The following is a 26,303-nucleotide window of genomic DNA, read 5'->3' as shown; positions in this document are numbered from 1 at the left end:
CATGTGGTTCATCCGATTTGTGCTTTATTAAGGAGCAAAAGAAGAAAATAGGGGAAATCTTTCAGACTTCTTTTTTTTTTTTTTTTTTTTCTAATTAAATGAATACTCATTACCCCTTCTATTTATAACCAGTTTTACTATCCTGGCTATCTGACTTTTAAGTGTTTTCAAAATGTATTTTGTAAGACTGCCAAAGCAAAAGATATGAATTTCAGGAAATTAGATCATGATTGATTTAAAAAAGAGGCATGACAGGGCAGCATTCATTACATTTCTGTGACCGCACATTTTGAGTGAAGTACAAAGGTTGCATATTTTTGAGAACTGAGAAGTGCGACTCCAATAGCTTTACAATTCACTCCCTGAAAGTCCTATGCAGAGTCTATGTTAAAGGGGGGAAAAAAAAGGTCAGTGAGGCATTACAGGCAAATTATGCCTCCTTTTTTTTTTTTTTTTTTAATTAGTGCTTTTACATGTTTACCACAAGCAGTTTTGCAAATTTTTGTTGTTTCCGAATTCGAGAAAATACTAACGGTGGTACAACCCTCTGCTTGTCTGTGGGGAAAGCAGATGCCTCTTAGACCCCTTGTAACACAAACACGATTTTTGCCGATCCCCTGCTTACCCTGGCTGAAAGTCGGGGGCTGCTGTTTGGGGCAAGGGGAGCCTGGCCACGGGGTCCCAGGCAGACGGAGGGAGGGGCGCTGGCCTGGCAGCTGCCCGCTCCTGCTTGGAGCATGGGTCGTGTAGAGCAGGCTGGGAACTAAATAAGTGCCCGTAAGCATGAGGCTGGGGTAAGAAAATACAGAGCACGTTGTCGAGGTGGGCATTGTAAAGACCCCAGTTTGCACGCGGCTGTCACCTGCGTATTGGGATTGCTGCGAGATGCAAATGGAGGCATTTGGGAGCTGTTCTTTCTTCCTGCCCTTCAGATTTCCCTGCCCTTTCTGTCCTATCTCTTCCTGTGGAATAACAAAGTCAAAGTTTTATCTTTGTACTTCAAGAAGCATTTATTAAACTGATTTCTCTTCATGTCATTGCTCTGATCTCTCCCTGTGCATATAGAAGGTCTCAGTTACAAGTTCTTTTTAGTAGTGGAAAGTATGTAGAGACGATTCTCTTGAAGCCTGCTCTTGTTTATGCTTTCTTAAATATAGGTCTGTATACGTCTTTGTGGAGAACCATTTAAAATAATATTTCCATAAACATAACTAAAATATTTTCCACGTAAATTAAGGAAGTGCATGCTAATCTTTATTGTTGCAGAATGAACCAAACGCACACTGTGTTTCCGCTGCTTTCTAGACCCTTTCATTCTAACCTGAACGCATAGTCCTGTGAAGGAATGTGTAATGAGATCAGTTTAATGAGTTAAACAGAAGAATAAGTAAATACAGTATTTTATAATTGCACTCTTCAAGCAGAAAGGAAAATTAATTTCTTACTGTAAGGAGAAAGTGCTGTTTGTGGTTGACCAATATATGTGCATTTAGAGCAATAAGGTAAAAATTTGTTGTTGTGCATACTTTCTAGATTAATCAAAAGTAAATTTCAAGCCAAAATATTTTAGTTTAGATAGTACTAATATAATTTTGTCTATTGTCCAAACACTGTAAAAAGGTAAAATGATATTTTTGTGTGCCACAAAGTATCATTTCTGTGAGCACACAGCTATGCACAATGGAAAATGAGAATACTGAGGGAAAAGTCTCAAATATGTGTTTATGTATTAATCTGAAAATTTATTCTGGTATCCAAGAGATTAAGTTTTTGCTTTTACTCCAAGTTTTTTTCTATGATTATTCTGGCTGAAGGGTTTCTTCTTCTTGTTGTGTGTGGTTTTTATTGTGCTTTGCTGAAGGAAGTAGGAAAGATATGAATGGTTATGTTTAGGAGCAGAAAAATCAAAATGAACTAGAGAAATTAGGTTGCTGTGACCTGATTAGCTCTGAGTCTTCACCCCAAAATTACACTGAATTGAACCGAAATATTTGTTGTGGTTTATAAGGATTCTTGCAGAGAAAGAGTGTGTTGACAATTCCTAGGAGGATTTTTACTAATATTTTGCTTAAATACCTAATGTTAGGATACATTTTTAACATGCTTTTTTTGCTGCTTTGCAAAAAAAATTAAACTAATTTGCTGTTAAGAAATTATTAGTATTACAATATATTTCATCTGCCAAGTGAGAATTTCAAAATGTACTACTTAGTTCGTAAAAAGATTATTTGATTCCCCCCCTGCAATGTTCCCATTCATTTCCTAAATTATGTGCTTCTCACCCTTACGTAATGCCTCAGTACTTAATTGAAGATAATGTTTTTCCTTTTTATGTGAAAGGGAGTAATTTTATATTGATTTCTTCTGAGTGTCTCTGGGCATATATGTCAGTGAAGTTCTAAATACGTCAATGGTCACTCTTACAGGAGGTCTGCATGCTACTAGAAGATGTTGTTGCTTCAAGGGTCAAACACTACCTGGAAGAGCGTAAACAACGTGGTCAATGGAAATCAATGGAACATGCATCATCTGGCCCTTTGTTTCTTACCGGTAAAATAAATTATTTAACTTATTGTGAAATAAAGTAAGATAAAGTATGGTGGAAGCTGCCGTTCTTTATTTTGTCCCTGAGAAATTTGCCACTGGGAAAGCCAGTAGGCCTAAAATAGCTGGTGTTTGTGTCTGAAATTACATCAGCTCTGTTACTGAAATAATTAAGTGGGTTTCTGTGTTACTGAAAAATGAATATAATGCTTGTGCTATTAGTGTGAGATCCTATCATTAGAATTAAAAAGAATAAATGATATAGTCCTAGGTCCTCCAAAATTGATGGAAACGTTGCTGGTTTAAGTCAAGTCTCTTTTCCACTTGAACATTTAGTTTAGAAGTTTTGAATTTAGAAATAATATCTTCTCCCTCTATCTGACAGTCTGTTCAGTCTTAAAAGTTTCTGTGGTGTGATAAAGGGCATTTGTCATTTTCCCGGTGTTCCTGGAGGCTTGGCAGTAGCGATGATGACCTTGGGAATAATTACTGTGCAGAAGAGAACCGCAGTAAGAGCATTTACCCAACTGGAACTTTTTTTCTTGTGTGTATGAGGGTGGCGAGACCAATAGGTGCAATTTCAGTACATGCATGTTTTAAACTAAAGATAATGATCACTATAGCTTGTGCTCTAATGTTAGATCAGCTTTTGGGCTTAAATGGCTTGCCAGTTTTTGTTTAATGTTATGTTGCTAGCTGTTGTAGTCACCATGGTGGGGTTTCTGGTTGATAGACCTATCTGTTGGTGTTATATCACACAAGCAATTTATTTCTAAATACTTCTTAGAAATTAATTACTTTTTTTTTTTTTTTTTTTTTTAATTATTATTGTTACCAGCCTGGAGCATTTTATAAACTTGTCACAGAAAAGAGGGGCTGGGATAGTAAAGTCTTGTATTGGCTATGTTTTCTCACATTTCCTTGAATATACTGAAACAGATCTCTACTGAAATCTGAATTCCGCAGTGAATGTCATTACATACTTACAATATACAAGCAGTATACTGATACAAATTTTTAAATTCAATGCATATTATCAGTTTTAATTCTGAACAAATTCTTTGCCTCTCAAAATGTTTTCAGTTATTGAAAAGGTATATTCCTATAGAATTCTAGTCGATGGTTGGAGGTTTAAACACTTATTACCAATATTAATGAGTGTTTTTAATAAAGAAAACACAGGTTAAATACTGTATGGCTGGCTATTATTGCAAAAATTTAGGCGTATATGGGAGCCAGATTGTTATGACATGACGGGGGGAGTTTTTTCCACCCACAAGAACACAGTACTGCATAAGCAAAAAGTACTTCAGGACACTAAAGGATTTTCAACCCCTTTTTTTCCTTGTAACTTGTAACTACATTTTATCCCTTTAAAATAATATTTGTAAAACACATGAACTTTCAGACCCACATACTTTGCTGGTTTTGAGTGAACAAGTAGAATTTTCGTATGGTAAAAGCAGAGGGACATTACAGAAGGTGGGATCAGAATTTCTAAGATTTGTTGAGGTTTTTCTGTATTTTCTTTTACTGAGTGATAAATTTTATTACTTATTTTGTAAAGTTTCCCGCTTTGGGAAAAGGTGGGTTTTCAAAAACAATGATTTTGTAAGATAAAACTGCCAGACATAATTGTTTTTATATATGCAGACAGATGCAACACTAATTTGAGGGTGTTCATGTGATTTTAGGGTCTTATATTTTCTTTGATATCATGAACTTTTCAGTCAAAATACTGGTATACTGTCCCAGGGTTGTGCACTGATCTCCTGCTTGACTCTTACCCTTATTTCCTGAAAGTGAAAAACTTAAGGCTATGCATTTGAGGTCATCAGTAATATCTGTGACAGTTTTAGATTAAAGAATATTTACTTTGGATGAGGCAGAATTACCGTTCCCTCAGTTTTCTGCAGTTAATCTCACTGTCATTAATTAACACTAAAGAAATAAAGGAAGAAAACAGTTGGTGATAACGAACATTCATGTTGAACTTAATTTCCAAATCCATCTCTTTCCTCTTCTCTCAGCCTGCTTTGCTCAGGGCTGTAATTTGTAAGAAAGGAGTGCTTTGTTCAAGTCCAAGAATCAAGTTTATTCAAGTTACGTTCGAGTCTGTTCTTACCTGAGGAGGAAATAACAGAATGGGCGGGTGTTCACCCGAGCAACTGGGACCTACCTCTAAGGGACTGACCCGTTTAGGTGAGCCACAAGCCTAACAGTCTTCAGCAGTTACCATCACCCAAATGTAGCTCCAAAACCTGTGTTTTGCCTTCCTCTCTAGGATCACAGGTTTTGTTTGTAGAGTACAGCGATATGTTTTTGTGTTTTTTCACAAACAGATGAAGTGCAAGATAGCTGGTCAGCGTTTAGCTGACAGTGTTTTGCAGTATACAAAGAAATGCACAAGCCTGGTGTGTGGCTAACTGCATGCACATACTGTAGGTGCTGCTGGTAAAATGTTTAAGCTCGCAGCTATTGTTGCATTTGGAGGTTATTAAAAGTTCTTGAGCTCTTCAAACTGTATGTGGTTTCTTTTGCTTAAAGTTATGCAAGTTTGTGTCTAGAGTTTCACTGCTGTAAAACACTTGCTGTTGTAAGGAAGAGTGCATCTATAGAAGGAACATTAGGATGCTTGTTAGCTGGTTATTTACTACTTCAAGTATCCCAGGTCAGCATTCTACCCCTATCTGAACTCACATCTTTTCAGGTCAATTTTAATTAGTTTGCTCCCAATGTTGCAGGATGTATTCAGAATTTATTAGAAGAAGAATTATTAGACCAGTATTAGTAAGATTTTAGACTACCTCTAGTATCAGAGCATGTTGTATGAGGATTTTCTTCAGAAATACAAGCCAGGCTACCTTACTTTGATGAGCAGATCTCATCCTGCTGTCTGGATCTGCTGAGCAGAGAATACTGTTGTTAATCTGGCTACCATAAGTATTTTGAAGAAAAATTTTTCACCTATCACAATTTCTTTCTAATACTAATGTTACTTTATGTTTAATATTAATATTATTTAATACCACCTTTCCATTTTGTGGTACATAATACAAATATCCATGCATGTTACTTGTTAATTTACGTTTCTTTTTCATTTAAGTTACACCCACACAGCAGTGTGTGGTGGGTCGCATACCATCTCATTAGGAAATCTGTGGGTGTTACACACAAGAGAAGAAAGAAAGAAAGAATGGAAAAATGAGAGAAAGTAGCCAAGACAAGCAAGTTCTTCCTATTCTTCCTTCTGTCTGAACAATTTCCCCACCCCTCCCAAATGGCCAGTATGAACAATTTGCCAAAGTAAGCTTTAATTTAGTCTTTGGACATAGGCTTTGGTATAAACTCTGTTTCCTGTGTTTAATTAATGTCCAAATGTGTTTGATTTTGGTTTGGTTTATTTTTTTAAGAGAAAACTAAAACGGGGTGATTTTCAGAGATTTAATTTTGCCCGCATCCAATCTCCATTGCCAAAATCAAGCAAGAAGGGCAACGATCAGGTATGGTTTGCTTGCATTATTTGAAGTTCAATGAATGTAAGCCATTCAATAACAAACCCCATCTATTAGTGAATTTCTCATTAAAAAACCTGCACTACACTTTAGAAATGTATACTGGTTAAAGTTAGAACTTAGGTTTTTCTATATATGCACCGTCCGTTTTCACTTTGCACCACCTGTGCTACTCAGTAACCCAAACTGGTTTTTAATGATGATGTTGAGCATGTTAGTGTGTTGTAATGCTCACCTACTGCAGACTTCACGCTAAAAGCGGAGCCTGTTTTTTCATGTTCCACAGAAGGTGGCTGTTTCTGATGAAGAGCAATTAAGAATTAAGTAACAAGAGGCTATGAAGAGGACCGAATGGAGATACTAAATACATGAGAGTGACAAAGGAAGGACTGTGGAAAATTAAGGAAGAAGGCAAACTTTACGTGGGCACAGAGGAAACAAAAAGGAGGATGCAGAAAGAAAGTATGGATGGTAGAAATGTCCACATTAGAAATGGAAGCAAGGAAGAAGGCATCTTGTAAACTGACCTTCTTCCCCCTCTTGAGGGAGGAAAAAGTTAACTATGTTTATCCTACAAGTAATTTTCAGATCTTCTCTCATTCCTTCCCTAGCATCCTTGTTGTTTTTCTTGGCTTGAGGGTGGAACATTTTTGCTCTGATTTCAGATCTTTTTCTTGCTCTACAGTGAAAATAATTGAAGAGCATGCTGTCACATGGCACAATGAGCTCCCAGCTTGATTTTTATCTACTTTCTCTGGGATTGTGTATATTTTTTTTTTTTTTTTACATATTTTCAACCTAGTTTTCTAAGGAAATGGGGCTTTTTCTGTTCATGTTTTCTCTGTGTGTGTCTGTCCATCTTTCCCCCCAGTTACTTTTTGCAAACGTGATTGAACTTTATTAACAGGTAGAAGTCACAGACATTAAATTTTTAGACATTAACTTCCGATAAGCTCACTAAAATGAGAAACTGGAAGACATACAAGCGCTATTATGAATAGTTCAGCCTTACAAAGATCTGGAGTCAAAGTTCATGTCTTATTTAGTATTAAAAAATATGTAAGATGCAATTTCATAAGAAAATACATTTCTGTTGCTTATGAAACTATTTGTTTGGCTCCTGTAAGCACACAGAAAAGATACAATAAATCATGATGGTAAATATTCTGCATTTTAATTTGAACATTATGATGTTTTTAAGGAAAACACCCTTTTTAGGTTGCCCTGGTTTGCTTTAGGAGCATTCACTATTACTGTAGAGCATGAATTGTGTAAGACGTTCACAGGGTATGTTCCATATTGCAGTCCTGTAGCAGCAAAATCATTCCCACCCTCCCAGCTGTTAACTCTTACTTCTCTGCTGTGGAACAGTGTTTTCTTCAGTTTTAACTAGAATCATTTCACCTATTTTGCTGAAAGAGCAACTTCACAAAAATTTGATGGGTGCAACTGGAGGGAAAGTAAGCTATGGCAGAGAAGCTACCAGAGGAGACTGAGGAGGACAGAAGTCTTTTAAATGAACTTTGATGTTTGCAGTTGCGCATTGTAATTTCTGTCTCAACAGAATTATATTGCAGATTCTTTATAGTGGACTCATTTATGTTTTGTGGCCAAGTCCTGCAGATCTTTGTGAACTTTAAACTTACATTCATCTGTCTGTGAAAACAGAGCCTCATAGCTCCCTGAAGTATGCAGTAACTTATGCAATAACTTACGAAAAATGTTTTGATTACTATCTTGTACTTAATATTTCCTGTATTTGCCTTAGATTACTCTTTTTTTTTTTTTCCATTTTTTACAGACAGCTAACGGGGAATAAAAGCATTTTTTTTTTCACCAAAACATTTTTCTTCTAGATCAGGGTTATGTATCTGATTGATTTTTTTTTTTTTTTATTCTTTTCTCAGTGTAGAGGATATTTGAAAAGAACAAAAAAACCCCCATACTTATGCCCCGTTTGGGTATTTTATTTTTAGTGATTTTTTTTTTTTTTCTTACCTTAGGTTAGAATACAATAGAATTGGGAAAAACTCCAAGGGTCACAAAGATGATCCGAGATGAGGAAATGCAATACAGGGAACGTACGAAATACAGGGAACAGTTATGTGTGCTAGGATTCTTCAGCCTGGAAAATATATGCACTAGGGGGAATGGTACAGAGATCTAAGAAATAATTTCTTCTCTTGTTCTCTTCCAGTTTGAGAACAAGGGGGCATCAAATGAAGGTACTGGAAGCGCCATGGTAGTTAGCAGAACTGTGGAACTCTTTGCCAAAGCGTAAGGGGTATGATGAAAGCTTACACTGGGTCCACAGGAACATGGGAGAGTAAATCAAGGAGGGTACAGAATTCCCAAATCTCCTTTGGTTCAGTAAAGGCCTGAGTTGGGGGTGCTTGGAGCCTGGGGGAGAGTATTGGGGAAATAACCACATGCATTTTGCTCTTGTATTTAGTTTCCCCTTGTAGTCATTTCTAGCAACTTTTACATGCAAGGCACTTAGCTATACGAACCCTCGCTCTTACCCACAACGGCCTTTCTTATCATCGTATTTTTCTGGAGAAAACCTGCACTATAAACTGAAAACTCACTAGTATGTCAGAGTTGGTGTGTTTCAAAGATTGTCAGAGAGTTCTGCACTTTCTGGATTGAAGGATCTACTTTTGCCTTCCTGTTGTTACACTGGTATTTGCAGAGACTTTAGGGACTGCTATCCCTGTCTGACATGGGACGTTTGCAGCTGCAGTACCAGGTGGGTTGAAGGGGTTCTACTTATTTTACTTCTTCCTTGGTTGCAGCTCCAGTTATTTATGGTCTTGGATAGGAAATTAAGTAGTACATTTATTTTAAAGATACCCTTTGTATTATAAAGTGTTTTATGTAGTTAGTATTGTATTGAAAAGAAATATAATTTATTTAAAACCATAGTAGAGTTGCTTAATTTGGTGTGGTTTTGTGAAAAGAGTTTGCTGTTTCTTTTGTAAACAGCCTTGACCTCTAACCTTCAGTTACTTTCTGCCTTATTAAGTTTCTTTCACTTGTTTCCATCTTTTGTCTCTTGTTTCTATATGATTTTTTTTAATTTGATGTAAAGAAAAAATATTACGAAAAATTAAGTATGTGTGTGTGCAAAAAAAATGTGTTTGAATGCACATATGTTGACAGCTACTATCTTACACACCTATATAAGCTATAAAGGCCTTTCTTATAGCATCCAAGTACTTCTGTGTAGTAATTTTGCTGTTAGTACTTCAGTTTATGTAAAGACACATATATTTATGAAAATTTAAAGTTTACCTTTGGAGTTTTCATTATATAGTTAGGCAAAAAGTCAGCATCTGTTAATCGTGTATTTACAAAGTGGAATCATGTCTTCTCTCTCAATTTATCAAAGCTGGCTGGTAGTTAATAGGCAATTAATTATGAGTTAAAAATTAAGTTTAGGATACTAGTTTGGTGCAGATGTTGCAAGTTAGGCAAGGTAAACCTCATTTTTAATTTCTGATTTGCTACTCACTTGAGAATATCAAAGTGACTCTCATCTAGGCCAGGGGAATGTACCGCTACCTTTTGAAAGAGCTCTTAGCATCTGTTTGTCCCAGTTGTGAATTCAGCATTTTAGGAAGCCATGAGTGATTTTGAAAATCTGTCTCTAAGCATTTACCATTTCTTTTTTGACTGAACTGCCTGATTCTTCTTTGTAATATCTGTTCTTCTTGAAGGTACTCTTTCTTGTGTGCTCTGTATAGTTTTTTCTAGCTTCTGTAGTCGCTTGGAAGCAGGAAAATAGAGGATACTTGTTTAAGCACTAGGCACAGCTGGAATAGGTAGCAGATAGGTTTGGGGGGGTTTCTGAGTGCTCACTGTTTTGTTGAAATTTTTTGACAAATAAACTTGACTAAATTATCTGCTCCTATCCTTTGTGAACATGGCAAATAGGATTTCTGCTAGAAGCATTTTATAGATTCTGTGGTCTGCACTTAATGATCAAATTCCTTGCATTGGAATGTCTAAAATACCAGAGAAGAAATTATTTGGTCGGTATGATAGACATTCACATAGTATGTGCATTCTGCTGAAGCAAAGCATTTGCAAATAAGGTCTGAATCTGGTCATATCTTTTGTGTTTGGCTAAATGGTTAATGTATGAACACACCTCTAGGATTTGAGTGTTTCAGCTTGGGTATGTACGACTGCATATATCACTTGCTAACACATACTGAGTTGCATTGTTTAGGCGTGTGCCAGGTCTACCTCTCATGGGTTACAAAAACCACAGACACTGCAGTTCTGTTGCGCTTTTGTCCGCGTGCAGATAATGGTGTGGCTGTGTTTGGGACTTCTGAAAATATCCGTGTGTCACTGGGGCAGAGATTCTATGTTTTTAGACCTAAGTAGTCTTGTTGGGTGGTGACAGGAGTCATAACATTGCTGGTATGTTTTAGGAGGCATGTAACCGTTTACATCAGGACCACCGACAGCATCTTAGTTTTTTGGGGTTTTCGTATAACTGCACGGGAAGGGGAAAATAGCTTGATTTAGTGATAAAAAAACCCAGAAAACCCAAACCAATCCCTACTATGTAAATACAGATAATGAAAGTGAATGAAAACAGATACATGATTTCTAAGGGGAAAAGAAACTGTAACTATTTTTTTCAAAATTAAGTGTTTGATAGCTTCTTTTGCCTTTTTTTTTTTTTAATTCAACTATATATCAAATGAAATGGGGAAAAAATAAGGATTTGATCTTTATTTTGAGATTAAATGTCAGGTTCCTTTAAAAAGAAAAAAAAGGTAAAGTAAGTACTTCTTAATAAATGTTTCTAAAGAGAGCAATATTGTTTTGGTTACAATGTAAGCAAGAAAGAATAGGGATTTGAAATAAAACCTAAGAGAAATATGATTTCCTTACAAATGTTTAGAAGAATTTACTTAATTGCAACCAGAAGTTTGACCTGGAAGTGTAACGTTTTGACCTTTTAGCTGTCTGGTTTCCTAAATGTGTTGTTTTGCTCTCCTTAAACTGTGAGAAAATCTGCTTTACACATCTTTAACCCTTGCATTTCCTAAAAGGCTCAATATAAAAGTCTCCAAACTATCAGCTGCAGTCGAAGAAAAACAAAAATTGTCACCAAGTTTTAAGAAAAAAAATCATTATAGCTATGTGTGGAACATTGAAGTCCTTTCTATTTTCATTATAACTGGAAGTAATTGTAGATGTAATTTAATGGTTAAATATGAATAGGAGTTTCTTTTAAACTTTCCATGTTACCATATTACACAATAATACTCTCTTTTGTTCTTTTGTTCTGAAGTTTCATTATCATATGACAAAGGTAGGGAGAAAATACAGCTTTTTAAATTGCAAACATTTTTGTGGGCTTATTATATTTGGAAAATTTTTATAAGGCTTTACAGAAATCTGTCCAGATAGCGATGGAGGGCCAATTCCTGAAAAAAAGTCAAGCATACTTCCTTTGTGTAAATAGTTCAGTGAGAGCAGTTTTTCACCGTTGAAGTTACTAGGTATGTTGTGTTTCTTGCACACTATTTCTATTGACTACAGAGACATGAGTGACAGACCATAAACAACACCAGCAGAGCTTTGCAGGGCCTGGGCCTTAACTTATTAAAAATCTTTAGAAGTAAATAAAAACATAGTAGAGCAGCAAGTAAACAAGACTTTTATTTGAAAAGAGGAGGGAAGAAAGTCCAGCACAATCTTGAATATGCATTGTGGGCATATTAATGGAACTTGATGTATTCTATCAACTTCAAATTGGTAAGAGCTGTTCTAACGCAGAGCAAACTATGTTTAGTCAGAGAGAAACATTCTACCTGTGAAATACTCACTATACAAATCCATGGAAAACAATGTCATTTAAATTACAAAGTTTGCTTTGGAGGGGATATAAGGTGTCAGTTTTGTTTTTGTTTACAGAGTATATCTTTCTTACTCTTTTAACTAAAGTATTTAGGGGTTTTTTTCTGTGTGTGCATGTGGGTCATTGGATGCGGGCAATGCCTGTCCTTTTCTGCTGTCTCCCTGTGGCACAAGACACGGTTGTGGGTTTTGGTCTTTTTTGTAAAAGTCCTTAAATTTGGTATTTCATATTGAGAAAAAGGACGTTCTGTGTCTTTTTTGCACTTAGCATCTGTTACGCTGATGCCAGAAATGGCAAGATACTGTGTAATTCAGGTGGTCCCTTATAACACTGCATTCTTGAGTAAGCTAAAATGAGCACCTGCTTCACTGCTAGAGCTGAGCGTCACTGATCAGATGATCACAATTATGGGTTGTTCTTGGTCTTTTGGTGGTATCCTCTTTGCATCAGAGCTCGTGAGAGCAGAAGGAGATTGGGACTTATTTGGAAATAGAGCTGTGAGCAGCTGACTTAATTACGGTCTATTTGCTGGCATTTAAAAAGAGAAAATACAGAAGGCTCCATTGTGGTGACTTTCCACCTATTTCCTATGCTCCAGAATTTCTTTATATTCTGAGTTGTTATAAACTAAACAAGTCTGTTGTGTGAAAAGACAAAAACCTGTGAACATCTGGCACAACTTGGTTTATTCAAATGGCGTGAAGCGCATGCTGGTTCAAGTCCACACGTGTCTCTTAGAACTCACTTTCTTTTGAAGTGTCCTCCAGATGATAGGGTAGAAGAAAATAGAAGTCATGACCACCAACAGTCACCTCTTAGCTCCACTGGTCTATCCTAACAGGAGTCCTCCAAACAAAAAGACAAAAACATTCATTGCTGCCATATATCCGGATCAGTTTTGAATAAACTACCTTTTCATGTTCATGCCATCTTTTGAAAGTTCTGAAGATACCTGCTGCTAGCTTTTCTTTCCCTTTTACTCTCTCCCATCATGTCTCCAGTGGCAGACTGTCGGGCTTTTTTCACCAAACCCAGAAGTTCTGTAGCCATGTGATGCAATACAGTCCTGACATTTTTAGTGACCCTTGCTTAGAGACCTTGTTATTGGTAGAAGATGAAAGTCTTGTCAGCTGTGGGAGCTATAGAGTTAAAACCCTTTCCTCTTGGGGAAGAAGTTTTGTAGAAGTTATTTCCTATTGCCAGGGAAAAAAAGTAGAGGCTGGAGACCTGTGAAGGGTTTGATTGACTTTATTTGAAAATCTTTCAGCATCATAGTGTTGGCACCCACAATTATGTCATTCTAAAGAACAATAAGGGGAACCAGTCATGTCTGTTAAATTCTGAAAGGCTCATTTCAACATTTTGGTTGAGTGTTTTTTGCTAGAAGAGACTTTGCTTTGTAGAGATTCCTGATGTTTAGAATATAAAATCCTCCATTTCAAGTACTTCATGGTATCAAAAAATTTTATGAAGCTCATTGATATCCTCAAGGAAAAAAACACAGAGACAGTTAGGCTGAAAGGACGTATTTTTTGAAAGAGGCATGTGCTTTAATGGTGACTGTATGCATTCCCTAGTTCCCTGGAAGTCAGACTTGTCACCATCACAGTGTCTGTGTTTCATTTTAGCTAGAATCTGCCTTACTTTTATCACAGAAGTGATGTAAGTGGCATTGCTCCATTTGGATACAGCTGTATCTGGCCAGTTTGGGGGAGATGCTCCGCTTGATGTGCAAATGTGGCATCAGACAGTTTTTAACTAAGCTGCTCCTTCATGGTGATACAGCCACTTCGAAGAGACTTTAGGTTCTCCTCTGCTGCCCACCTGCCAGACAGCATTTACCACAGGGTTTGTTTTCCAATTTTCTCCGCCTTTTGGCTGTTAGCAGCAGATGCCTTTCTCAGCCTTTCAGTTGTCAGGCACATTCCAGTGCTTAAAGAAGTCCAGGCATGTGGCTTCCTCTGGAATACAGTGTATATGTTCAAAGCAGTGAGGATTCATTAATAGCTTTCAGTTCATGCGTTAAAGCCCATCACATGCAATTAATATGGCCATTTAACCGGAGATCAACAAAAGGGCGAAATTAAATCTTGTCTCCTACTAGAAAACAGTTGTCTGTGATAATGGTACACTGACCATCAAATATATTGCTCCACATTTACCTGCTTGAATGCATTAGCAGGTGGTGCTAGCTATTATTGCTTACACATTATGAATGGGTATTGAGAGACTATCTTAAGGGCTGTTTTCCAGGACTGGATCAGCCTGCCTCTCCATCTCAAGTATTAGTGAGGGGAAGATGGTCTTTTTCCTTCGGAGCTGGTGTGTTCTCATGGCCTCCATCAGGTGCATTTCCCATCCTGCAGCCAGATGGTCTCAAGCACGCTTTTCTTCTCTGGTCTTTTCTCCAGAATACCCGTGACAACCAGGCTAAAGAAATACCTTATCCTCAATCCGGTTTGGCCAGTATAGTTCTGATTTCGGAGTGAATTCTGCACCTCTCCTGCTAGAGGAGAGCTCTATAACCCTGCTTCTGGATTTCATAAAATGGCTCGGTCCAGTTTCACTGTAACGGCTCATATTCTGAAGGTTTTAGTGTGCTGTGTGCAGCTATCAGTGTTCTTATAGCAGAGAGAATTCTGCTAGGTGTAGCTCATCCTGTCTTGACCAGATTCATTTAAAGGTTCATGTCTGTCTTCCAGTCAGGGACCCTGTTCCCTAACAGGAACTGACTTTTGTCCCCACATCCTTGATGGGACAGATCTCTCACCTGTTTGTGTCAGCAACTGGTTTGTGTTCAGAATATTTAGCAGATAAAAGAACAGCACTAACACTAATAAAATTGTGAAAGGGTAAGGTGAAAAAAAATCAGTAATCTGTTTTTGTCTATACTTGGTTTAAGCTGAATTTATTTGCAGGTATAAGAGTTTGCAAGATCAGACCCTGCAGCAATACTCACTCGCTAAGTACTGCACCCAAGTTTTTTTTTCTCTTTCAGTACATGCTTTATGTATATAAATTTAATGGCCTGAATGTGTTTTGTTAGGTATGAGAAGCTTTTTAAAAAGTTTATGGACTTTATTTTAAATTGAAGAGTACACATTTTCCTGTGTACTTGCTTGTGATTATCACTTGAAATAAAATTTTTAAAAAGTATTTAAAAATTCTTTGAACTGAAAGCAGAATGGATGGAAAGAATGGATGCCGTGCTGGACTGTTTAAGTTGTTCTGAAAGCCACTGTTTAGTGTATAAAAATGTGCACTAGATGAAAATGCTGCTTGTCATTAACTATGAAGTTGCTTGCCTTTTTTTTTTTTTTTTTTTTTGGGGGGGGGTGGAGTGGAAAGCATGTGTGTTTGTGTGCATGAGATGCTAAAGAAATTTTGTACCCATTCTGAACACCAGAAAAGGCTCAAGAAATCTCTACAGCTTTTTTGTGTCTGCTGTCTTGCATCTGCTGTCCCTGCTCTATCTTGGACTTGAACTTAAACTTAGGTGCCAACGTTTGGTTTTGAATCTCTTTTAAATTAGAAATAGCGATCTACTCTGAAGCACATGGTATGCACATGAACATTTGTTTTGGGGAGGGAAAGCTGCAAGATTAACAGTAGGTTTGAAATAAAATGTTCCTTTATTTGTTTTGTTTACAAACAATTAGGAATTTGGATGTGGTGGTGAATAATTTTAAGTGGAGAAATATGACTGCTGAAAAGCAGTGTAATAATAGGTCTGTAGAATGCTTTGAAGATGAAAAGCTCTATATACTGTAAACATTATTACTAGTGTAGTTTAATCTGTGTGGAATAATTAATCTAGCATAAGCAAAATGTACATTTTTTTTTTTAATGTACAGTATACTGTTTCAGAAAGTCTAATGCACTGATGTATTTACTTTCACATTGTAACATAAGCAATTCACCCTCTTATTTGTTCGATATCTGTGTGTTGCAGTGATGTACTTCGTTGTTACTTTCCAAAGGTGGAGGCAGTCCTAATCCAGAACAATCTGTCCCAAATGTGAAACATCTAGGCTGGGAGGAAGAGAGGTAGTTTTTTTTAAAGATGGTGTAGAAACACTGTGTGATGAGACATAGGTGCCTGTCAGATATGGAAATGTTTGGGGAGGGGCGGTTGGCCTCCTTAGGCTTGTACTGTGGCTTTAGAGAAGAGTTGACTGAATTTCGTGCCGGAGCCACGCAGGTGCCAGGTTGTGCTGGGAAGCGAACGCCTGCCAGGCTGCTCCAGATAACTCAGCAGCTCAGAGGCATTTTCCCAGGCTCCCAGATGAATGGTCCGTAACAGCCGTGGGAGAGGGCTTCCCACTGCTCCAGCGGTACCACAGCCTCTTCTTGGCAGCCTTCTGGAAGCGCAAGTCAGCTTGGCTGTGACTCCTTTGGAAAACAAGTGTTGCTGGATAGTCTTACAGTAAAGAGCCAGTGCCTGATACTTCCTCTCGGTGTTGTGGGACTATGAAATACAACAAGCAGGGTGAATTACCATTCCCTTAAAAGGCAGCACTCCCTGGTGTGTATTTCAGCTGAAACTGAACTGTGGCTTTTCTAGAACCACTTTTGTTCATTCACATTTTGGGTTTCAGGGTCTATTTATTTTATTTAGTCTGTTGGGTTTGGTGCATGTGTGTGTGTGGAGGGGGTTGTGTTTTTGTTTGTTCTTTCCTTGTTCGCTTGTAGAACCCGGATCCTGATGATTTAGGTGTGCAGTTTTGAAGTAAAGAAAACAAAACTCCAAATCACTGACATCCATTTTATTTCTGCTTCCGTGTCGGTAATCTACAAATGGAGCTTTGTCTACCTTGCATGATGAAGAGGAAACTGAAGATTGGGCCGGCTGGGTTTGCTGAGCCTAAGCTCTGTGAACTTTCTACATTACTGGCTGCAAAACACTGTATGTAGCCTGAGGTTAAAGCTTCCATGGTGTGCTTAAATTGAGTTAGTGATGGATCATTTGGTACAAATCAGTTGGTCCCTGCTTCCAGATACCATGAACAGCAGCTTTTGGTCCTTGCTGAGCATACACTGGCCATCTTCCCTGCAGCATAATCCACAGCTTGCCCAAACCCAACATTAGTATATGCTTAGTATATAAACAGTGTTGATGGTGGACAAGTCTGGAATTGAGAACAGACTTGGACTCATGCTGAGTAACTGTGTAGAAAGTTTAAAAAGCTGCAAGTTGCATGAGGTTGTCGGATAAGAAGGTTCTCTTTTAGTTTCGTATTTCATGAAGCAGAATGGTTAACTGTATAATACATTTTTCTTGAAGGAAGCAGAAAGAGGATATTACAGTTTCTATAGTTCTGCGGTAACTCTGGCAACTTGAAAACCAGGGAGGATTTGCAAACTCCAGACGACTATGGATTAGCTCGGATGTCACATACAAGAGGGTTTCAAAACATTTGATGAGCATAGCTGTGTGATAGTTTCAAAATACAGGTATCTGGAATGTAATGCATGTTAATATTTTCTCATAGTTTCAAGAAGTAACAGCAAATCATCTGTTCAGGCTTTTTCAGCACAGTCAAGTAATAAATAGTCGTGGAAACTCATTTTCTAGTGTTAGTCCTTCTGGGCTGAGCTTATTAGCTCAGGTGCAACTCCCTCTGAAGGGACCTTCAGACTTGAGCTGACGCTGCAAAAATAGTGTAGAGGTGTCTTGATTTCTTATGTAGTTATTTATTTTGTTAGATTTGAGGTAGGTGTTCCTTTCCAGAGAACAGTAGCTAGCTGATTAAGGGCCTTTAAGAGGAATTTGAAACTCTGTTCAGGCCATTAGTCAATGAAATATGATTAAACACTTAACCTCTCAGAGAATACCAGGATAGCAAGAAATTAAGCAGATATACATGTCACTGATTCATAAAAGAATTTCAGGAATGAAATATCGTCCTTTTCCCTGTGAAAACCAAAAGATTCACACTTTTTCATTTTAAGTTCCTCTCAAGAAAAATACTTTTTGAATTTCCCAGGCAAATGGAGGTGGAGAGACTTTCAGTATTTACTGTCTGTTTGAAGAGTTGTTTGCAAAATTGTCCTTTTAGGAATGTTACTTTTTCAGCATTGTGGAGGTCACGGTGGAAGATGCTATTATCACACTAATAATTTATTTATATACAGGGCAAATTCTTTGATTTGGCTAACCCTACTAACAGTGTTAAAGAATTGTGGATGCCAAACTGGAAGTAGCTAAAAGTAATTTTATTTAATTGTGCTCGTAAATATACGGTTAATAAAGCTGGTGGATTACATCCAAATTTTTCTCTAGCACTCATCATTTTTAAAGGATGGTTCAACTTGTCACATCTTGACTTGATCTCTAAAGGGAAGTCAAATTTTAGGTATCTTCCTGAGGGGAAGGAAAAAAGATGGCTGATAAATTTCAAAGGGATTGATTGTGATCAATAACTATGGTTCTTAATGAGAGGTGATGCTGCACAGTACCTGATGGTGAGCTCCAGGAGGTCTTGTACCAGTTGAAGGGTTGTAGACTCTGCAGGAGAGGACGTGTGTTTTGGGGCTTATGCTTAGAAATAAGGCACACCTTGGCACTCGCTCAGCGGAGATTGAGACTGGAACAAACAAGCCTTCCTTACGTCTTTTGAAATGGTTAGATTAGAAGAACATAGAAGAACAGCAGTAGCACTTAAATTATTGCTGCTTGCAAGACAGTCAGAAACCCTAGGTGCAATTGCCACAGAAAAGTTAGAAAATTAAGTCTTGCAAAACCCATCAGAGTTAGGGGAAATACCGCTAACCCTCTTTTGCACATTCATTTTAGTGAGGTGTACAGAGAGGCTATGGAGGAGGAGTCACAGATGGTAACTTCTTTCAGTTGCAGTGGGAGTTAGGTTGCTAAATACCTCTATGAATCAAGCCCTAACTGATTTACTCAGGGTCATTTGGGAATTTAAGTAGAACAAAAGTAAAAGCCGATTTCCTTAGCCACAGTCTAATAGTCTCTTTGCCGTAACATAATCCTTTCTGTCCTTTTGTTATGCTCCTGGTGCACAAGGATTTCTGTCGTTCTCAGGAATAGAAACTGAAGAAGCCTCTCTGTATGTTACAGGTATCTGCTGGATCAGCCAGCCTAGCTCTGTCTACTTGTAGATACTGAGGAGTTTAAATGTATGCAGTTCTCACTTAATTCAATGGCATTGTAGATAATTAAGACCTCTCATGGATGTATGTTTGCGGGGGTTTTTTTATAGCTGACTTTTTTTTCCTCTCAGCTTTGAGTGTGTCACCCTCCTCTAGAAGGCAGTTAAGTAAATGGTGATCTGTAGTGATCTTGTAGAATATATATGTCTACAATATATGACTGTGACACTAGGCTATTAAGCAGATGATGCCTCTGATCAATTACTTGATTTAAATTTATTTCTGTGGTTGGATACCATAACTCAGTGGTTAGCAATTTGTTTAGATTTTTCCTGTTTCAGATACTAATTTATTGAGACTTCAGTACAAGCAGCTTCTTTTTAAAAATATTCCTTTAGAGTTACCTTTTCTTTTGTATTCTTGAGCTGTTGCTGCTGTTTTCTCTCAATCCTATCTTCACAGATATGCAACACTTTCAGACCAGAACGCCAAAGATACCCTTACACTTACTGTTATCCCTTTGTTTTATGTTGCAGCCAACAGTTTTCACATTACTGCCTACTTTATGAAGAGATGGGTTAATCTCCATTGTGCTGTAGGGAAACGTTATCGTGGTAAGAAATCAGTTTCTTATAATATTATTTAAAATTTTGCTTTTCTGGGAGAAAAAAAGGGAACATGAACTAATACTTTGTCAGATTTTAGTCTACTTAATCAAAGTTTCTTTCAGAGCTTAGTTTTGGTTTTATTTGATTTTTTTTAAGAGGATGTTTCCTAACCAAAAAAAAAAAAAAAACCCAAACAAACAAACAAAAAAAAAAAACAAAACAACCAAAACCGTATTTCTTAACATCTGATGGATTTTTTTTTTTTTTTTAAACTTAATTTTAAATTTGTGTATGCCTTGCCCTAGGGTAATCAGCTAAGCCACACCAAATTCTGTAAGTATGATGAGACTCAGCATTTTACTGAGTCTCTGCAGGGTGAATTAACCAGAGGTTGCAGTATGAATCACTTTATTATTGCTCGAGTGTCTTGTGACATCAACTGTACAGTACAAGTGTATGCAAGAAAAGGCTTTCATTCACCTCAGTGCTATAAAAATCTTTACATAGGTGATGTCATTGGACCAGGTCTTTTTTTCATGTTTTCTCAAGCCAAGATGCTCCGTCAGGAAGTGATATCAATCCTGTCCCACCAACAGCAACAAAAAGGAGCTATAACAATCACTGCCCTTTGTGATGAGCTTCTAGTATTAAAAAAAGTAAAATAAGTCAATTAGGTGCCCTTAAAAATACTGAATACTTGAATGGATATTTTTAAGGAATTTTTTATTTCTACATGAATTCATTACAATCGTAAATGTTTAAATCTCTCTTCAAATGCCAACTAGTTCTCTGCGTCCATATTGGTTGAAGAGATTTGGAGTGTTGATTTTAAATATTTCATCAAACTTGTTCTCCCAGCCTCCTGGAAGAATAGTTAGAATAGAATAGCAGAGTGTCTGCACTGGTAACTCAACATTGGTTTCTGTGTATTAAATTTGAACTTTTTTTAAGCATCAATGAATACCTAAAGATACTTCCATTTTGTTAGCCAGCAAGTGAGATTGTTATAAAATATAACAATAAAAACGTCTAACTGGAATTAACTTGCCCTACTAGTGCTGCCAAAAAGAGAGGCTCTGATGCTGCAGTCAAAACTCTGCTTCCGCGTGAAGTTCCTGACAAGAAAAGAACTTCATTTTGCTGGGTTTCTCTCTCAATAAATAGCAAAATAAGCATATAGCCTAAAAAAATAAATAATTTGGCACCAATGTTTCCTTTCTCTAAGATACATTTAGTACTTCACAAACAAAAAATAGACGTTGAGCTTAACAGAAGCATAATCTTACATACTTTATTCAGTGATGCTCACTCAATATCTGAAGTAAACTTACCTAAGAGGCTGTTATTGGAACCCAACAAAACAAATTCAATCCTTGCAACAGTTGTCCAGCTTTTCTTTTGTAGCTCATTTGGAAGATGTCCGCAGAGTGCTTGCACTTTGAAAGCCATTGTGCTAGACCTTTGTGGGTGGCTTTTCAGGTTGTGAGGATAGAAGCAGAGAAAGAATACTCTGGACATGAGGCACAGCAGGAGTACTTCGTTTTGCAAAACAGAACTGGTATTTCTGAAAGGATTATGAAAGGCTCATATTCATTATCAAGTTATAGTAGCTTAGCAAACTCTTGTGCCAATACAGATGCATCTGGGGTATCTGTGTATTCTTTTTCAGCCAATGGCAGAGGCAAGGTAATCTGTTTTAACATCCCCATCTTTCATTGTAATGACTCAAGAAAAGTCACTGCCGGTAATGCAGTCGGGGAGCTTTGACAGATACTGATGGAGATATGCTGGTGGTGAAGAAGCAGGACCTTGCAGAGAGGCAGTCACTCATACGGATGACCTGATCGTCACTGGAAGATTGTGCTCATCATGACTATACTCTATATAGGCTCTATAGACTTATATTCTTATACTTTTCTACCAAAAAAATCTGTGAGGTCAACCTCATGGTTTTTTTCTGCATGCCTTGTCTCTTTATTGTCCCAGAAAATAGGGTGTTACAGCTTGAAGTATAAAAAACTTTAAAAATTAGAAACTCTCTTTTTATAAAACAAAACCAAAAACCACCGACAAAATAACCTGAGCTGAAAATATGAAGACAGTACTCTAGAAATAATCCGATATGTAAAATAACAAAATATCCAGCTATGCTCTTTTCATAGTATTGCTAGGTACTGAACAAAGCTTTGTCTGGTCTGTTTTAATCTGAGAACCCTTCAATTTTTAATCCCTTGTAAATAAAAACTTTGTTGTGTTCATAACAAGCCATGTGATCTTGAGTAAAATATGTTGTAGTTTGGTAGTAGTTATCCAATTCGTTTCATGGCTTCAAAAATCACTGCAGTCAGAGTTTGGAACAGCCTTATGCTCAGTTTTTATGCCAAGTCCTGACTGAATATGTTGTGCTGCATTACAAACAAAATTTACAAGATTTTGTGATGAAAAGCCTCATCCCCAGAATAGCACAAAAGAAATCATGGTTAAGTGGTTTGTCTGTTGGTTCTGTCTGGTATATTTGTCCAGGGGTGCAGGTGGGCTAGTTTACAGCCATGACGATCCTCTTGGGAACTAAACCTCCTCTGACTTACTGATTTTTAATTCTTTTGAATGGTTTAAAAAGGCAAAACAAAAGGAGGGATGGGATGTTGAAGAGAGTAGGTAAGAAACCAGTGGAGTGCATGAAGCGAGTTAGTACGCATTTGAATAAATAAATTATTTTGTCTACTTAAATAACATATATCTGTGTTGTCAATATGTGTGGTTTTGAATGTGGTTGTATTTTTTGTAATCTGCTTTTCAATTCATTCTGTATAGAGCTACGTGTGTTTCCAGACAGATTTATAGTTTGTGTCAGTAAACTTGAATCTAATCCAAGTGCTTGGACATGTGAAAATGGTGTATTGGTATGTACAAAACCCTTCTATAAATTTTCTGGTTTATTTTATAGTGATAAGATGAACGTTTATATATAGATGTAGTTGTTCACATATTTACGACTGTCATCTTGGAACGAGAAAGTCACATTAACAGTTGGGTCATAGTATTCAGAAAGACATCTCGAAGTGAGTCTGAAGCAGACAAAATCAGGAATTTTTGGAAGCTCATCATTTTCTGAGCCATATAAGGCTCAGAGAAAAAGACCGTGTATTTAGAAGGTCAGGTATGATTTTAGCACCTTGATTTAAGGATCCTTTTTTCCTTTATTTTGTCCTTACAACATTTTACTTTCCAAAATTAGAATGGGGCAGTTTTTAATGTCCGTGGGTTTCTTGGACATTTTCTTAGCACTTGTTCTGCAAAACAACTCAAATGGATCAGTGCTAGCTCTGCTGGGGAAAAAAAAAATAATCCCCAGTTAGGGAGAAAAAGGCACTGGTGTGTCGTTAAATACCATAAACAATTCCACTTAAATATTTCATCCCGAAGGCTTTATATGGGTCAAAGGCTTATGAATTTTATTCTGCATTAACTGCTGATTGTCTCAGGAGTGCTCACGTTGACCCAGGTGGCCTGCTATATGGCGGGCAGGCTCTTCTGTGCTCACAGTAAGAGTCAGAATTACATGCTGAGGTCTATGTATATTTTAGTAGTTTATCTTAGCTGTATTAAAGTATATTTGACCCATGGAAAACAAGTTATTCTTCTGCTCATTCAACTACGTATTTTTTTAATATCAAGCAGTGTGGGTTTTATTTATTAGACTAAATGCAGATTTTATGTTGATTCCTAAATTAGTAGGTATCCTTAAATGTCAAAGGATCAAGCAAATGTTTTTTTGCTCTCTCAGAAAAAAAATATATAAATGCTTTAGAAGTACTTTGCTATTTTGAAAATTACTGCTTGCTCAGTATTGTCTTGAAAACTTGATACTTTAAGTAGGAAATCCTGTCTCTACATTTTGACTGAGAAATAGTTATCTTCTTTTTCTTGCTTAAGTATCTCTTATGAGATATTCAATTCCCTCACTTGGTATTTTTATTCTTTCTATAAAATAAAAGACGAGAAGTTTTCTTTAGTTTCTTTCACATTATGCTGTCTAGTAAGGAGAAGGTAAAGGAAAAATATAATGCTATGAACTTCAGTTTGACTATTTCAAAATTTGATCTTCATCTGTGGAAACTCCTTACTGTTTAAAAAGGGAGTTTAAACACTTATGTTTTAAAAAAAATCTATTAGTGGAATCATAACCTAATCAATAATAAGTCTTGGGAGTTTGCTTTATTTACAGATGCAATACGTGTGCACAGAACTGGCTGGGATGGTCTGTGTAGTATGTTGGTAGGAGAGAGTAAGATAAAATTATCCTTGAGTCATCCTCCCCGATTTGAAGAACTAACAAAATGTGAACAGACCCTCAGCAAATGTTTTTGAGTATCTTTTCAGTTCTTACCGCTCCAACTTAAAAGGGTTCACTCCAGACTGTTTTGTTGATCCAGAATTTCTACAGCACGTTAGTACTGAATTTGTCATATACTCCAGTTCAGTACTTTGCCAATGTGGGGGAGTGTTTGATTGCCACTGGGAAGTAATTTCAGGTTTTTGGCACTCCAGAAGTAAAGACTAAGGATCTGCATTTTGTGTGTGTACTTTTCTCTATGCAATTTAGCAGTGAGTATGCATGAACTCTAAACTAAACTACAAAAGACCACCCAGAAGACCTTCCCGTTGATACACTCCAGTGTATTCTGTCATGGGCTAAAAATGAGGCATATGTTTTGTTTTCCTTTGTATGTTGTTTGCGTTTGAATAATTTCATAATGATACATGCAAGTTCTTTTAAACACTTAATCAGCTCACACCCTTGGTTTTGAGGGTCTATCTGTGTTTTATAAAAGTAGTTGACTATACGTTAATGGAGAATTTGTCACTTTTCAGTGTTGCTGAATGTCACTGGGATTGACTTAGTCAAGATTTAACAATCTTTTTTTTTTTTTTAAACACCCCCCCACCCCCCAAAAAACAAACAAATAAACAAACAAACGAAACAACAAAAAACCCCACATGCTTTTATGCTGGTTTATGGTTTGGGTCAAGCTTTCATTCCTGAGCTCTGTCAAGACAAGTCAAGCTCAATGCCCTGCTTTCCTATTACTTGGAACCAGTTTTATGTCAGCCTGATACACATTTCTTTCCCTCTCTGAAATTTTCTCTTTCTTCCCTGATCTTCAGCACTTTATTTTTTGCCTTTTTTAGGGTAGTCTCTGTACCTCTGAGATAGACTGTGCTTAAACCAAGAGTTTCAAGAGATGCAGCTAGATAGTCTGATGTCCTGCATCTTATGAAAGATCAGCATGACATTGCTTTTGAGAGATTCACAAGCACAAATCTTAGCATCAGTTTTTGAGAGAAGCAATTTGAAGCCTTGTGCGATTTGAAGCCTTGTTAGGCTAAGGAAAGGGGGGATTAGGCAGGCTCTGTCAAATTAGCTTTAAGCATGAACTAATAAAAGATTTGAGAGCAATTCTAAGGAGTAGAGCTGAAATAAAACAGAAAAACTATATTGATATGTAATTTTCTACTTTCTAGAATCTATTTAGAAATGGATGTTTCTGTGGTCATGTGAAAAAATCAGTCTGCAGGTGGTAATAATCATTTTGGAAGAAGGGAAATTCTATTAAAGAAACAATACAGCAAGTTATTGAAAATACATAAGCAAAATGGAAGTCTCCAGGCAAAGATGGAAGAATAGCCTGGCTGATTAATGCTAAGTTTAAACATAAACCCATTGTTTCCTGTTTTGCCAAACTATGTATGTAATCTTGAGTAGTTTTATCTTGAAAAAGACAACAGTTTTGGGAACATGGCAAAAGAGAAAACTCAGGGAAATACATGAGAGCTCTGGAGAGATTAGTCATCTTTGTCAATGACGACATTTTCGTGATGATTATTATGTCGAGAGCTAAAATGGAAAGTTGGAAATGGGTTATCTGAAGAAACAGTGGAAATGGAAATGGGTGGAAGGCTTATTGGAGGCTTGTGAACATTTGAAAATGTTCTAACAATGGAGTATTCATTGATAACCACATTGGCTTTATACTAGAATCTATGAGAGGAAGCAGTTGTAGGGAAAGCATAAAGGAGGTTATGCTAATGATGATATTAAAGTGGAAATTTGAAATTACTATTCATGTGAAATTAGAAAAGAAAGTGGGGAGTAGGAGATGCTGTCTTGATTAAAACGATCTCCGGGTTTCCACTGAGCCTTGTAAAGTTACAGAGAGTATTATACAAAAATAAACATTCTTGCACAGGTACACAGGGTGAAGAAAGGTGCTAAAGATGTGCCCAGTGCTTCTCAAATCCCAACAGAGAAATAAAAGCAAACTATTACATCATTTTCATACATGTCTGATTTTATAAACTGTGTCATCGTAACATACTTTAGGTGCATTAGTGAATTCTCTTTCTTAAATCTCCTAAGAGTATTAGTGACATTATGCTGGGAAGAGGCTTCTGGTTCCTTCATGAAAACATGTACACTTAGGTATAATTATCAGGAGATTTTTAACATTAGCGTATATGCTGCTGGAATAGCGTGCCTGTTGGAAAGTAGAATGAAAACTTTTTTGGTAGCAGCAATTTGTAAAGATTAGTAGAAGACTTTATGTAGAATTTAGTTATCTTAAATACATTCAA

The 26,303-nt window shown here is 36.9% G+C and overlaps 1 protein-coding gene across 11 annotated transcripts in view; it reads left to right on the top strand.

The window, feature by feature from the left end:
- The window catches only part of LOC104359678 (SLX4 interacting protein), a 78,872-nt gene that overhangs the window by 39,993 nt on the left and 12,576 nt on the right, over positions 1-26,303 (top strand). For 9 of the 11 annotated variants that reach the window (XM_032989227.2, XM_032989223.2, XM_032989228.2 and 6 more), the window contains 3 exons: positions 2,427-2,550; positions 19,596-19,673; positions 22,482-22,570. In XM_032989227.2, coding sequence (XP_032845118.2) covers positions 2,427-2,550; positions 19,596-19,673; positions 22,482-22,570 — 291 coding nt within the window. Of the gene's footprint in view, positions 1-2,426; positions 2,551-18,966; positions 19,017-19,595; positions 19,674-22,481; positions 22,571-26,303 lie in introns of those variants that run through there. The other 2 variants (XM_032989231.2, XM_032989230.2) reach the window with 2 other exon arrangements.

Source organism: Tyto alba, unplaced genomic scaffold (genome assembly GCF_018691265.1).
Source record: "Tyto alba isolate M040663 unplaced genomic scaffold, T.alba_DEE_v4.0 Super-Scaffold_16, whole genome shotgun sequence".
NCBI lineage: Eukaryota > Metazoa > Chordata > Aves > Strigiformes > Tytonidae > Tyto > Tyto alba.
This window is presented reverse-complemented; position numbering and strand designations above follow the sequence as displayed.